Source organism: Crocodylus porosus, unplaced genomic scaffold (assembly GCF_001723895.1).
Source record: "Crocodylus porosus isolate Cpor-Errol unplaced genomic scaffold, CroPor_comp1, whole genome shotgun sequence".
NCBI classification, from domain to species: Eukaryota; Metazoa; Chordata; order Crocodylia; family Crocodylidae; genus Crocodylus; species Crocodylus porosus.
Window position 1 is genome coordinate 10,048,484 of NW_017728928.1, and position 15,622 is coordinate 10,064,105.

Here is a 15,622-nt window from a genome sequence, read left to right on the forward strand (position 1 = left end):
GTTTGACCCCAGTACTCTTTCCTGCCATGGCAGGGGGTCGGACTAGATGATCTGCTCAGGTCCCTTCCGACCCTAGAAACTGTGAAACTATGTAACTATGAAACAGGATCACTTCCCTCCATCACACAAACTGCCCAGATCAAAGTTAGACGCAAGAACTGCTTGGACTCAGAAATGCACCAACCCTGTGCTGGCCTTTGAGAGAAACGGTGATGCTAGACACTTCCTTTGAAGTCTACACGAGCATTTTAAACGCAGTACATCAGACTCACTGTGCCCGTAAATGGAGTTATGTCCTTTAACGCTAGCTGAGGATCTGTCACAGCCACTTTTGTTACAGCAAATCCCATGTGAAACACCAGAGACAACATGCGGTATCATACCTTTTCTCCACCGTTCACTCTGAGGTTTAGGTCCGTCAGTACCAGATCTAGGCCTTTCCTGTACCTCACCGAGTAGTTAACAAACTCTACCTCCCCTTTGGCCGGCCAGTCTTCTGGTGGCCTCCTGTCTTCAATTATCCAGGGAGCCTAAAAGAAAGTGGCAGTGAGCAATACTCCCTGAAGGCTTGAAAAGGGGCAGACTGATTTAAAATACTACAGTTGTGGTATGGGAGCTGCTAAAGCATTTTCAAAAAAAAATCCTTTTCTTCTGCATCTGGTAGACCAATTAGCAAGAAAAACTGACCCCTTCATTTCAATCCATTCTTCTAGGGCCCAAACCGAATCTGGTGCGAAGCAGCACAGTTCCACTGCCTTCCATAGCAGTATGATCTACAGAGTCTTTTGATTCGAGTTGATCTCTTTGATTAAACCAACTTGGAGAGGCTGATGTTTCTAGCAAGCTTTCGGATAGCACAGTATCCTTTTTCAAGTCAAGTGGAGCGCAGAAGCAATGTGTTGTTTTACAGCAGCTCAAGATCTGGCTCACAATATATTTTTGTGTCTTCCCTGGCTTCCTGGCTCAACACACTGCTTCAGCTTCAAGGCTGCACACAGTAGCCGTCCTCTCATCCTGCCTCCCACAATCCTCCCTCTACTGTGCACCGTAACTAAAAATATCCTCCATGTCCACAAGTAGATTTCATGGCATAACTATCTATTTGCCAAGCTGAACAACTTGCTTGTGCTGGTGCATTTTGGGATGCTGGGTGGCAATCCCAAACTGCCTTTGCTTCTGGTACCAGATGGGAAGGACTGTAGGTGGGCTCTTTTGACAACACTGTGCATTGTGGTTTGAGATACCCTATGGAAGAAAATCATGGGAGACCCGCAGCCTGTCTAAGCTGACTAAGAGAGGTACTGCGTCAGACCTGTGGACAGCCTGCTGATGGCTTTACAGCCATGCTTGGCAGCAGGGATAGATCACATTCCTGTCCACCCAATTAGGGCCTTTAATTACACGAACGGCATGTAGACAACAGGACAAAATTTCTGTGCGCGAAAATATATTTCTGTGCAGTTCCATTGACTGCAGCAGCATTTTGCCTGTCCATCTCAGTAGCAAATTTGGCTTTGTATCAACACCAGTAGTAAAATTCTGTAGTACAGATGAGCCCAAACTATCCTCTAGAGCAGTGATTCTCAAGCTGGGTGCCCACAGCACCCCAGGGTGTCTTGAGATCTTTTCAGAGGTACCGCCATGAACTGTTAGCACTGTTAGGTGCGCAAACGTGAGTCATAAGATAAACCTGGAGATTTCAAATAGGAGTCTATAGTGTTAAAAACATTCAGACCTGCTGTAGTCTTTCTGCCTTCTTTGCAAAAGACGAATTGCTCTATTCTTTCTCTTCAGTCAAAATGAGTGAAAACTAAGAGGTGGCATTTTCCAAGGGTTGCCTTGAATCTAATAGGGTTGAGAATCACTGGTCTAGAGCATTATACTTATCTAAGTTACACAGGAAGGCCCTGAGAGCAGAATCCTCCCGGTTTTAGCATCTAACAAAGTGCCATGCATATTTACATGTTTCTAAGCATAACATGCTTGCTTGTGAATACTTCAGGAGCTGACCTCGGTCTCAGTTTCTGAATACTCTTTCACTCTTTCTACAGCTACAATGTTGCTTTCAAGGTCAGAAGCCATCCGTACCATCCAATTCAGAGCCACTGTCACCTGGACAATAAAAAGAATAAACCATTACCCCAGAGAAGGACAGGAGTGTAGCATATAGTTTACAGTATTAATCTCATTATAGGTTGTTTTTACAGCAATACCCTAAACTACAATATGTTGCAATTTATGTTGCAATATGTTGCCTGCACCAGATGATGTTGTGATCCACTCCATCGTCTGGTGCAGGCAACAGGACCAAAGTTTACAGATAGGTTGTGAAATTTAAGAGACCTGGATTGAGGTCCGATATCTGCTACAGACCTGGTTTGTAACAGTGGTCAAGTCCCTTAGGGCACTTTTACACATGCTCCAGGGGTGCTTTAATTAGAGCTGCTCTAATTAAAGCACCGCAGCACCTCACGTCTCAATTTCTCTGCGCTTCAAAATGGCAGTGGGGGTACTTGAACTAAAGCTCATTTGACGAGCTTTAGTTCAAACACCCCTGCCGTCATTTTGGTGCATGGGGACACTGATACATGAGAGGTTGCTGGAGCGCAGTAATTACCACGCTCCAACAGACTTGATTAATTGAGTCTGCTCTGAAGCACTGTAATTATAGCACATCAGAGTATCCTCCCAGCACGTCTACAGGCACCCCTAGTTTCACTCTCCCTCATTTCCCCATCCCTAAAATGGGACACCGTCATTGTCATCATCTTCTTTATATGGCTTCAGGGTAGGGTCAGCTGCTCAGAACATTATTCTCCATTTGTAGTGATCTACTGCGTCATCTGGTTGGATGCTTGAGTGTCTCCTCTCTGTCCCAATGTTGTTGGTCTTGATCATCATCTCAGCCTCTTGCCAGTCAGAGTCATCTTGTAGATTATCTGTGTAGTCAGTGGTCTCTCTGTCCTGCCTCATTACATGACTAAGCCATCTCAATCTAGCTTCTCTGACTGTTTGGTGACTTTTTGTACTCCCAAGGCTGTCCTAGTGCTATCTTTCTCACCTTCTCCTTCAAGCCGGCTCCAAGAATCCATTTCAACATTATCATCTCTGCTTTTACTAGTAACTTTTCCTTCTTCTCATGGCCCAGAATTGCATCCCTCGTATCATCCTTGTCTCACTGCTCTTTTGTGCAAGTTGTACTTTCGTCAGTTTAAGATCTTCTTTTTTTACAAATTACCCTAAACATTTCTCCTCACAGGGACAGAAGCAGGGATACCATCTTATCTATTTTTAATGCAAGTTCTTTGAAGTGATGACTACCCATAGCACATAGGGGACCCAATCTCAGAGGTGATCACTGGAACTGTTCATATAAATTCCTCATTTGTGAAGAACTCAGGCCTTCTAGAAGTAGTGAGTGTGTGTAAAAACTGTTATTACCATCACACTGGGTGATAACAGTTATTCATTAACAAGGATTATTATGAGTACTTCTCAATAATAGGTAATAGGACAATGCTATGGATAAAAAACGTTCATGAACACTCATTTGAGACAGGAAATACACACCTGTAATGCATAGGATACCGAAAGTCCTACGAGGCCGGCATTCAGGCTGTTTTTACCCAATACAGCAAAGAGAGCAGCAAAGAAGACAACACAACTTCCTACAAATTCAACTCGAATACCCAGCCACCTGTTAAATAAGCAAACATACAGAGGGGTAAATAATCACTTGAAGTGCTATGGAAACATTAGCCTGCCTAAATGGTGGGTATGGCCTTACCTGTTCGATACAATGCCGGGATAATAACTTTTCTGATTTTCATCTACTTTTATGTCGCTGATGTTTATGAAGGATTTCTCTCTTCCATAGGCTCGGATGACACTGGTCCCTGAGACTGTTTCCGAAAAATGGGAATAAATGGGGGATCTGCTGACAGACTCCAGGCGCTTTAGCTGACGCGAGGTGGCCACGTAGAACCGCTGCCAACGTTAAATGTAAAACAATCACCCAAAATAATTCTTAAAAATTTAAATAAGCAATGAAAACTGTACAATAATACAATTCTAATCTAAATATTTCTAATGCTAATAGTAAAGAGTGATAGTGACTAATGATGCCACTGAAATGAAAAAGCCCACAGTCAAATGACTATAGGTTTTCCATTGACATCACTGATCAGTACGCTTTATATCAGCTCACAGATGCGCTGACAGGTGATTATGAAAAATGCTGTCTTATCCCCCTGCGATGCAGATAAATACATATGAAGGAAAAAGTTATAAACCTATTCCCGGTTTCCAGTTGCTTGGCTTTTGGCATGATCTAAGAGACAGACAAACAATACATTAACAGAAATTACTGCTGGGTGTGGACTTATCACCTGTCTACCGCTCTTCAGTAACAGTTTGTGAGCAGATTCTTACTGTGTGCTAAGTGAAAGCTAAACTATGCTCAGCTTGACCCTGCTGAAGGCTACATTGCCCCAAGCGATGTTTCAGTTCCTGTGAAGAGCAGATGTGTACTGCAGAACGACTGACACAGCAAGTCCTTCCACAGTGTAAGTGAACCCAGGTTCCTGAAAGCCTGTGCCTTTTCTCTATATATCTTATTTAGTTAGTCTACAAAGGTACATATCTACCTTGCCGTCTACCATCGCAAGTCTCCACTCAACACTAAATCACAATAATCTGTTCGTTTGTCCATGCCCCTAGAAACGCCACATCTAAGGAAGATGGCACGCAGTCTGCGCAACCCAATTCAAAATCAGACAGCCCGGTCAAGAGTGCAAACAAGACTGCCCGTTAATATGATATTATCTTCAAGATGGGCACCTCTTTTGGCAACTTGATTGAAACTACTAAATTCAGGCTTCTGATATCTATCAGACCAAGCTGGATTTTGTCTGGTTTTAACTTAGCCAAAGAAGGTATAACAAGAACTAATAGTTGGAAGTTAAATGGGTCAAGAGTATCCATATTTTCTTTCCATAAATATATTTTATACGGTTTCAAAAAGTCATCCTGTGAGCTTTTCAAAAAGCTAAAAATAAAATAAAGTTAAAAAAAAAAAAAAAAAAAAAAAAGCTTATTGCCTTTTTAGGGACTTTTAGGATCAGCGCAAAGAGAGTATTTCCAGAGTTTCTGCAGGGTGGTAAAAGTAAGAACAAAACAATAAGAACAGTACCATAATTGTCAGGACAACAGCCCCACAAACAATAAATTACCTGGACAAAGAAGTATAGAATTGCTAGGGGTATAATAACCACAGCAAAGAGTGGAGTGCTTGTTACTATTACAATCATGGTTTGCAAAGAGGTGAAAAAAGTTTGTAGGAACATCAAGATGGTAGGTGGTAACACTTCATCAATCACATATATGTCCTTAGAGAAGCGGTTGATGATCCGACCTGTTGGTGTGGTATCAAAGAAAGACTGGGGCGTGTGAAATTTGTTCTCCAACAGTGCAGCGTGAAGCTTTTGGGCTGCACTGATGCCACCCATTGCCAGCGTGAAGGAAGAGATGAGCACTAGGACACCTGTTAACACAAGGGAGAAAGTTGCAGAAGTTTGTATGCTCAGTGTGCACAACATGAAGCTGTTTGACTTTAACAGAATCAGCTATTTTCATTGCGGTGGAAGACTTTCCTCTTTATCTGCTATATCTAGGCCCATTCCTATGCTACACATTGCTGACTGCAGGGAAACAACTTAGGTGAATAAAGTCAGCAGAATCCAGCCAGGCAGCCCATATGCGACAGGTACGTATCTTATTTCATCCTTGTGTACACCCTCCATGCAGCTTTCACCCTACCCCTCAGTCTCCATTTCATTCTCACTGCTGCCATCCTAATCCTACAGTTCTTACTTAATATCTCTGTGCCCCTCCCAGCACCTTGCATCATTATCCAAGCTTCTTAATCCTTCCTTTCCTTGGGATCAAGTAGTTCCTGAAGTGTCAATTCAATCAACTATTACCAACCCCATGTTACTTTTTTACCTTTTCTCACAAATCATCTTTTCTGGAGCACAGGACCCCTTGCAGTTATTGCAATGACACTCCCAGTTCATTCTTTGCTACATGAGGATGAATAATAACTATATTCATCTGAGAAATATTTTTACCTTGCAAGAGGCCCAGGGCAGCATAGACACCGAGTCGCATGCTTGTGTTATGCTGAGTTCCATTTATCACAGGTTCATTGGTCCAGTCGCTGAGCCATACATTGGCCCCGATCGCAGCAGCATTTTGACAGCAATACAGGAAACATATAATTACACATGCTATGGGACTGATGGCCTTCATGTACTGCCAAAATACTGTCAACTTGACCTGAAAATTTGCAGAGCACAGTGTATTTATATGTCTACATTCAACTCTAGTCCAGAGCTGACAGAGAGAATAAGCAAAAGAATCCTTCTCAGATCTGTCCAGTAGAGGGACCACTAAGCTTGAGAGTGCCCAAACCTCCAATAAATTGCAGGAAATACAATTTAGTTAGCTTCGCTCGAAGTCAGAGGATTGCTCCTTTGAAGAGACAGCTTCATCTCTTGACAGTGGGTGGCAACTACTCTGAAACAGTCTGTCTGGCTTTGCTTTTTTGGGATCATGCATAATTTTTCTTTAGACTACTGTGCTTCAGGTGGGCTAATTAGCAGGGCCGAGTGAAAGCTAATCAGCTGTCCCCCATACTAACTGGCCCAACTGCACTGCTACCTGGACACAGCTATGCTGCTGCCAGCTTATGAAGCAGCCCGAGGTGGAGCAATGCGGCGTGTTTAAGGGCACCACTGCTGGGCAGAGTAGGTTTCCCATGCAGACTTGCTTAGAGAGGGACCCACAGCAGAACTGCATCTTTAAAAGAATAAGGGGAGGGCATAATTATAAGCATGATTCCCATTGTCTGAGCTGCTTTGGAAAGGTTCATGACATAAGGCAGCAACTAATAATGCTTAACCCCGTGACTCTCAACCGGGGAGTTGCAAGATCTTTTGAAGGGCGACCTGAGGTGTGAAGAGATAAGCAGGTGTTAGGAGATAAGCACAGAGCCAGGTTTGTCCCTGCCTGGCCCCAGTGCCCCGCCCCTCTCTGCGAGCAGGTAAGCACTGCAATAAATGCATTCGTATTTGAAATGGAGTGCTGCTCAATTCACAAAAGTTAAGGAGGCACCTCAAGTCTAACAAGTTCGAGAACCACTGATTGAACCAATATCTCCTCCAATTTCCGTGACACTGAGCCCTAGCAATGTTTAATGTGTAGAAAATGCAGTCTGGAGGCTACTCTTTTTTAACAGAGTCCAGGAAACTTTTTGGTGGCACAAGCCTAGGTATTTTCATTGCATCTTCCTTCCTTCATGTGCTCAGTCATTTACCACCCCTTCCTCAACTGGGAAGGCTCTCCTTCAGCAGAACATGGAGACCCTCTGGGGAGGACAGCTAACCCAGGATTGCATACAGGTTGCAAAACGTTCTTGTTTCTACAATGTGGTGTAACAAATGCTCCCCGGAGACCACGGAAAGGACAATTTTAAGTGAAATAAACTATCTTCGTGCAGCACACATCTAACGGGAGGAATTCACTTCTGTAGACTGTCAGGAACAAACAATAATGCTACATTTAAAAAGCGTCTAGATAATTCTGGGACAAATAACATTTGGAGCTATGCAGTGCGAAGGCTGGTGGGATCAGACACGTTTCATGGAGCAGTATAAAGTGCTGTCCAGGTACAGAAGCCTCTGCTGATATTATCCCAGACGTAAAGTCCCAGGCACCTGATCTAGTACAACAAATCCTAAATTGCCTTGTGGCTTTTGTAAAGCTATCATCTCCCTGCATTTGGAACGCAACATGCTTAACAGAACACGTTTTTATGTATAATAAAACTTTATATATAAACTGGAATATAATTAAAAGAAAATAAAAAGAGAAAAAAAAATCAACACGTACCGTTCCCGTTTCAGAAGTTTCCGCCTCAATAAGTTTTTTGGCGTCTTTTTTTTTTGTTGGCAGAGTCTCTACTGGCTTAATTTCACATACTCTTCTTCTCGTTGACATTTTACTGGGACATTCTCCCACCTCTGAAGATATCACACTAATTTGCCTGTTAAAATGAGGAGTTTATTAGGAGTGGGAAGGAAGATCGTGGCAGTTCAAATGCAGGCCTGAGGCTGAGGAGACAGGCACTTGCTTCCCAATTCTCCTGCTTTCCTCCTGTGAGATGTCTGCGCGCGTCGCCGCTGCAGATATGGGCAGTTAGGCTAAATACCTACATACATAATCCCACTGTCAGAGGTGATGAGAAAAAAATTCCTACTGAGCTCTATGGAAGCTGCTGAGGCTCAGCACGTATAATAAGCAGACCCTGTATTTACAAGCCTGACTTTAAAGCCAGAGTGCTGTTGTAGCCAGAATGGTCCAAGGAATATGAAAAAAAGGAAGGTTTATTTGGCAATATCTTTTACCAGACCCACCATATACTTGGGAGGGATGTGAGACAAGCTTTTAGGCACACAGAACCCTTCACCAGATCCGGGAAAGAAGCAGATGCAGCCTAAACCTAGATATAAGATCAAATGGGCTGTTTAGCTTCATGGATACGGTTATGTAGAGAAGGGAAAAGAGGGCAGTTTGTGGAGCAGAGAGACGGTATCAGAAGTAGCTGCAAAACCAGTAAAGGGCAGTTGAAACAGGTAACCTAGTTATTGAAAAGAACAAGACCATTCAAAAGAGAAAAAGGTCATTATTACCTGGGGAGCACAGGGAAGGTAGCAGAGAAAGCAGCTAAATATAGTAAGGAAACTTTGGCATCATATCAAGCTGATACCCTCACTGGAGAGCCACCAAGGTTCACAGAATCATCCTCAAACCACTTGACACTCAAAGGGCCAAGTTTTTGTCAAGGCATAATAGACTTCCTCAACAAGATCCAGAACATTAACCACCTCTGTGTAAAGACAGACCATGACTGTCACTAGCCTATATACTAACATCTCACAAAATTAAGACAATACTGCCGAAAATACCAGTAAGAACATGGGACTACACACAGATTTACCACCACCATGCATGGCCCAAATCATCCATTTCATCCTCACCTAAGCAACTTTACTTTCAACAACCAACACATCCTCCAAATCATGGGCACATCTGTGGGCACAAAAATGCTCCCCTCTCCAATATGCCAGCCACTTCATCAGCCACCTTGAAGAGACATTTTCGGAAAACTGTGCCATCGAACCTGTCCTCGTACTTGTGATGCACACATGACATTTTCATTGTTTGGACCGAACATCTGGACTCGCTCGTTGAAGTCTACCATAACTTCAACAACTACTACCCATCTCTCACATTCTCTCTTGCATTATCTTATACAAACATCAGCTTTCTTCATACCACAATCCGCACATCCAGGATGGCACCCTACAAACCACGATACTAAAAAAAGTAGAGACCACTACACTTAAATCCACAAAACCAGTAATCATTCCGAACATACTGAGAAAACTGTCATCCATATCCTGGTCCTCAGGTACAACCACATCTGCTCCAAGTAGCTGTGGCACTCACAGCACTGACCTAACCCCTGCCTTTATCCAGCAAGGACCCTTTGCCATGGAAGTAGACTACATCTTTGAATGAGCTACTCAAAAACCCCCAAGACTTCCAAGACACTCAGAGGACAGGTGGGAAGCAAAGGCCTATTATTAATCTAATTGGCAGCAGCCCAGCGCTGTGTGTATAAATATTTACTGTAGCACCATCTGAGAACTGCACAGTCACTTGGAATTAATTCACTTTTGATTAAAAACAGGTCTCACAGGAATAGATGTTTTACGTGATATTATCATCCATTATTTTTTTAAATGGTCACAGGAGGCTTCGACACAGAAGGAATGGAAGTCTACAATGAAAGATGCAGAGTCTGGTAGCTTAGCTACGTCATGCTAGCAGCTACCTTACCTGCTAATGTTAAAGACCATTTCCTTAAAACATGCTTCAAGCTCAGCTAAGCAGTGGGTTCACAAAAATCCTTAATGTTTACCTTAGGAACTGCTTGCGGACTTCATTTGTCACCGGTTCATTATCTGTGAGATCGGTGTGGTTGCTGAGTGTATCTTCAGCAAGCAAGACTTCTTCTTCCTCTAGCACTGAAATGGAAGATTGCATCTAAACTTTATGCTGAACAAAGCAGAAACTCAAGAGGCAAACAGCAATTGGAAGCCTGAGTCCTGAAGCTCATTGCAACAGTTTCCCTATGCAGATAATGGTGATTGTACCTGACAGGGCAGCTGGCATGATTTATTAATGTTTGTCAAGTATTTGAAAGACATTATGAGTGCTAAGGGGTGGCATTATTATCACTTTTAGCCACATTTGTGAACAGAACCCGCCCTTCCAGTGTTTCAGCCTAGAAAGCTAGGAGGAACTGCTCTCTCTTGTTGCCAGGAGGATTACGTATAACTTCTGCTTCCTATTTGTCTTTTTACTCCTGATGCATATTGCTACATCCAAGGAATACATTAACCAAATCACTCTCATTTTCCACCATGTAAATTCAGACAGATAAAAACCTGAAAGAACTCAGATTAGGAAGTCATTTGCATCAGGCTGTACAACAGAAACACTGTGCTCTGGATACTCCTTTGGGACAGTCAAGTCCAAATCTATCCTTAGACTGCCACTGAATTTTCCCACCAATAATATCTTTGCTAACTGCTGAAGTCTCTCTCTCATAATTTAGAAATACTGAAAGAATCCAATTTCTCACATTATTGCAGAGAAGAGGCACTATAACAGGGGGGTCTCCTCTGGGCCAATTTGCCTTTGGCCTGCCCACCTGTTTCTGGGCCAACTGCCCGCCTTCTCGCCTGCCATACCTTGATGTTAATTAATTAAGTTGTTAAATTAAGGCGGGAGGCTGCCCATTCTTGTCCCGAGGCCAGGGGGCCCTCTCTGCAGCTCCGTTCCCCCACTACACCACAGCCCAAGCCTTGCAAATGGCATCCACTAGCTGCTAACATCACTGGCCCCACTCTGGGGCCCCAGAATCCTCTGGTCCCGACTCCACTTGGCCTACTCCGCCTTCATTTGGGGCTGCTTAGCTCCCTGAGCTGTTCCCCCTTATGGGTGTGGTCCCCCCGGGGACCTCTGGCTACACTGGCCTTGGCCTCACCTCCAGGCCAGTCAGAACCCCAGGCCCTCGGCCTCACGGTGGGCCCCTGGCCCTTTGACCCTTCCAGTCGTGGCCCCAGCCTTGACCAGCTGGGGGATTTCAAGTCAGGCTTCTGAGTCTGTAGCCCCATTCTGTCTCCTGGGTCCACCTTCTGGACCCTACTAGGGGGTAACTCACCTGGTTGTGGGAGCTGGGGTTATTAAGGCACCCCAACCCACCTTTCACCAGGGTGGTAACTGGTCTGGTATTTCCTGGGGACTCCTGCACCACTGAGAGCCACACCAGGCCACCCACTCCTGGCAGGGTGCAGTTTTAGGTCATGCCTAGGACCAGGAGCCTCTGAACTATCCCCTACAGCTCCTGCCCTTCCCTCCAAGTGTTTCAAGCAGCCTTGCAGCCAGACAATGTTACTACCTGGGCTGCCAGCAGCAAACTGCCCTGTTCATATGGGCGGCCAGAGATCTAAAATAGCTGCCGCAATCAAGCACCTGCTGGCTGCTTGGCTGAGTCCTTAAAGTGGCAAGCACCAACAGTCCCCTGCCACAGGCACATAGCCTAAGGCAGAGGAATGTTTTGGGTTTTTTTCCGGAGGAAAACAACCTATTTGGGAAGACAGCTACTTACTCAAATTTCAGTATTCCCATCATTCATCCTTTACACTAGAAGGTGTTATCAAGCTGGCTTAGTTAGCCTAAAAAAATGACAATACTTAACATTTTCCTTGCCAGCTGGAAAAAATAAAGGAGGCCAGATTATTACACTTTCCTGATCACATTTATGCCTAGAAAAATCCAGGCCTGGTTGACTTAAGCCATAGCTTAAGAAGAACGAGAAACACTGTACTTGTTGGCTCATCCTCTTCTGTGTCTTCATCAGGTGCATAATTTCGAAGGAATTCTGCAAAAGCTCCATTTTGCTTCAAAAGCTCTTGATAGGATCCCGTTTCAGAGACCCTGCCATCTATAAGGACAACTATATGGTCCACCTGAGGTAGAAAGCTGATGCCATGGGTCACCAAAATTCGGGTCTGCATGGGAAGAAGAAACACCTCTGCATTACAACGCCACCTCTGCAACTACTATGTTCCATTACTGGGAAGAATTTAGACCGGCATAACATAACTCCCCATCAGAGCCATCCCTAGCGTATGGTGAATCAGGGTGACCGTCCCAGGCCCTGCACATTGGGGGGCCCTGTGCAACCAGGTGGAGCAGCTGCGGCGCCTCCTGTGGGCCCACCTGGAGCTGGCAGCTGAGCCCCATGCCACAGAAGAAGCACAGAGACCACTCCCCACCCTTTGCAGGGGTACCATGGCTCTACACAACGTTTAGGGGGCCCCACACAAGCTGATTTGCTTGGGGTCCCGAACCCGCTAGGATCGGCTCTGCTCCCCATACTCGGCTAACTCGGAGTTCAGCTAAGGCACTAGGCAGAAGAACCACGACTGTTCGGAGAGAGCCATGCAATGTTCAACAGTGACAGGGCTTTGGCATTCTCTCTCATTTGAAATGATGGTGTTTTTAACAGTCTATCAGAACTGGGAAACTAATCTAGTACTGATGTAGGGTATGACTAAATCATGATCCAGAATTAGTCGGTTGCTTTAATCTAATCAGGTCAAGGGCTAACAGTAGTGTAGCTCTGGCAAGGCAGGCTTCAGCGCATACTGCACAAGTAAACACGAACTTGGCACCTGAAATGCGTCCAGTTGCAACTGGCTGCAGTTAGTTCCTGAGCTAGTTTGCATAAGGCTAGCTTATGTATGTTCATGTAAACTAGTCACACCTTCAATGTACACGCTTAGTCACAGAGGGCACAGTCTATATTGCTGAATCACGCTTCCTACAGCCTATTCTTTTCCTTGCAGTTTCCCTTATAAGTTCTTATCTAGCCTGATACCATATCTGAGACAAGATCATCAAGGAGTTAGAAGGTTAAAGAATACCACAAAGTCTGGGGGAAGCAATGACTTGTTCATGAGTATCACTTGTGTGGTATCGTGGGAGTAATGAACAACCCTGAGGCTTGGTCTATCCCACGAAGTTCTGCCAACAAAACTACGGGGAAGTCCTACTTACAGCTCCTCTGTGACAGCAGACCTTGTCTTTGTCAGCACACCACTACCAGCTCTGTGACGGAAGACTTTTGCTGCCACCCAGCACCCATGGCAGCTACTGGGTGGCAGTATCTGTGGCCCCTGTAACAGCTAGTACCCTGCATGCCTGGTGCCAGAATTGCTTCCATAAGTCATGCAGAGCTGCTAGGAGCTGGGGTGAACTCTAGTAGCTTCATTACGGCAGCTTCTGTCTGCCAGCAGAAGCCTTAAGGTTGTAAACAAAGTCCAAGAAGGGGAGTGCAGTAAATCCCCTGAGACACTTCTATTTTCAACATAGCCATCGTGGATATTTTCCATAGGAAACCTTGGTTAACCCTTGCAGGATCAGGAGTTTGGGCTTGTGTAGAAAAGAGAATCCAGCTGCAGGCTTACCTTTTCTTTAAGTGCTCCTTCTGGTCCGATAACTTTATCAAAGATGTGCTTTGCAACGTGGGAATCCACAGCCGAGAGAGGATCGTCTAACAGGTAGACATCAGCATCGCTGAACACCGAACGAGCAAGGCTAACTCTCTGCCTCTGACCGCCTGAGAGGTTGATGCCCTGCAGGGTAGGAGGAGAGTACAAAATACATCACATAAGTAGTCTACAAACACTAAAAGTGCTCAGATGCACTCACATGTCATGTATAAGCCTAAGCACAGTGTGGGAACTTCAAAGGAATAGCACACTCAGTTGGAGGGGGAAAGGAATCCTCATACAGCCAGCACACCTTATTTCCATTCAGATCACAGCTTAAAGGGAGAATTTTATGTAATGTCATTTAGGAACCCTCAAACAAGATCAGTTCTGTAAAAGGGTTTCCAAACTGCATCAAGTTCCTGAACTTGGCATGAGTTACCTTACACTTGTGGAAGAAGGTGGAGTGTGCAATCACCTGGATCAGGCTGCCTTGCCACATTCAGAATTTTACTGGGAACTGAAGATGCTCAGCAAGAAAAAGATCAGATTTAGGACCGCAAGTCAGTAAAACACTTCAGCGCACACAGTTAAAGTTAAGGACACGTTTAAGCCCAAATGACTACAGCTGGACAGAAAACACTTCCTTCTGTGCTTTGTTGAACAGGATGCACTTAAGCGGGAACTGAAAGCTAAGAATATGATTAAAAACGTTGTTGGAATGAGTCAAAAATATCTATAAAACAATCTCTTTTTAGCTGCAAAAAGCAGCAGCCATCATGCACGTTTGCTGTTAAGGGTCCTACCTTTTCTCCTATCTCAGTTTGATCACCTCCTGGAAGCACTTGAAGGTCAGTTTTTAAAGCACAGGCCTCTAGAACATTTTGGTACTTGTGTTCATTAGAAGGCTGGCCAAACAAAATATTGTCCTTCAGGGTTGCATTCTGGATCCAGGCTTGCTGTGGCACATAAGCAACAGAGCCCTGAAAAGGACGGGAAAAAAAATTCATGCCTCTGATTTTTATTCATTGCTAAACAGATTTAACTTTACTAAGCAATTTAGGGTTAATGATTATAGCACTAACTCCAATGTTGCATTGTACTTGAATACGCATTGAATTGCTAATGGACAGTAGAAATCTCAGTAGAAAACAGAACTTGATTAAACAGGTATTTGCAAAACCCAAACACACCAAGAGGATGGTTTAAGCATAAACTGCTCAGAAGCCCTGCTCTAAGCTAATTTGAATGAATGCATTATGCACAGGTATCTAATATACTAGGTGCATGAGTGGGGACAGGAGGTCTACGCAGCACCAACCTTGACTGCCACTTCCCCTTCTAGCTTCTCCATTTCACCAAGGACAGCAGATACAAGTGATGACTTCCCACAGCCAACGTGGCCAACAACAGCAATCAAAGAGCCACTGGGGACCAACAAATTAACACTGTGGAGGAAATAGGTTGGACATTAATTAAACATACATTTACTAAATATATTATAACTCTTCTAACCAGGCATAAGGTATGCACTGACAGTCATCCTGACCTCAGCCAATGCAAATTCATAGATTCAGTAAATGCAGATGAGTTACTCTTTCCCCTCTCCCTAGTCGTTATAGCGGGTACGATTTGTATTGTAGTAGTACACAGGAGCCCCATTTATGGACCAGAACAATTTCTCTATCAGCTTCGTGGTATACACTGAATTCCTTGGGAGGAAATCATCAAAGCCAGTAACAAGCCCTATAGATAAAGTTGTCTGATACTTTTCATGACTACCTTACTTGGTCACAAATGGTTAAATCCAGTTTGGAAGCAATCAAATGATTTGAGGAACTTCCTCGCCAAGAAAAAGTATCCAGGGAAAAATGGAGGGATTAAATGTTTTGTTCAAAGACGTTCAACCCATTCAACTGAAACATTTAGAGTAC

At 44.2% G+C, this 15,622-nt stretch overlaps 1 protein-coding gene across 1 annotated transcript in view; it reads right to left on the reverse strand.

The window, feature by feature from the left end:
* Positions 1 to 15,622, reverse strand: part of CACNA1G (calcium voltage-gated channel subunit alpha1 G) — a 230,784-nt gene that overhangs the window by 5,042 nt on the left and 210,120 nt on the right. Inside the window, exons 49-60 of the mRNA XM_019542480.1 lie at positions 15,010 to 15,136; positions 14,495 to 14,671; positions 13,665 to 13,832; positions 12,020 to 12,203; positions 10,046 to 10,151; positions 7,951 to 8,104; positions 6,129 to 6,336; positions 5,232 to 5,542; positions 3,788 to 3,987; positions 3,571 to 3,697; positions 2,011 to 2,112; positions 384 to 530 (exon numbers count right to left, since the gene is read on the reverse strand). Coding sequence (XP_019398025.1) covers positions 384 to 530; positions 2,011 to 2,112; positions 3,571 to 3,697; positions 3,788 to 3,987; positions 5,232 to 5,542; positions 6,129 to 6,336; positions 7,951 to 8,104; positions 10,046 to 10,151; positions 12,020 to 12,203; positions 13,665 to 13,832; positions 14,495 to 14,671; positions 15,010 to 15,136 — 2,011 coding nt within the window. The remainder of the gene's footprint in view (positions 1 to 383; positions 531 to 2,010; positions 2,113 to 3,570; positions 3,698 to 3,787; positions 3,988 to 5,231; positions 5,543 to 6,128; positions 6,337 to 7,950; positions 8,105 to 10,045; positions 10,152 to 12,019; positions 12,204 to 13,664; positions 13,833 to 14,494; positions 14,672 to 15,009; positions 15,137 to 15,622) is intronic.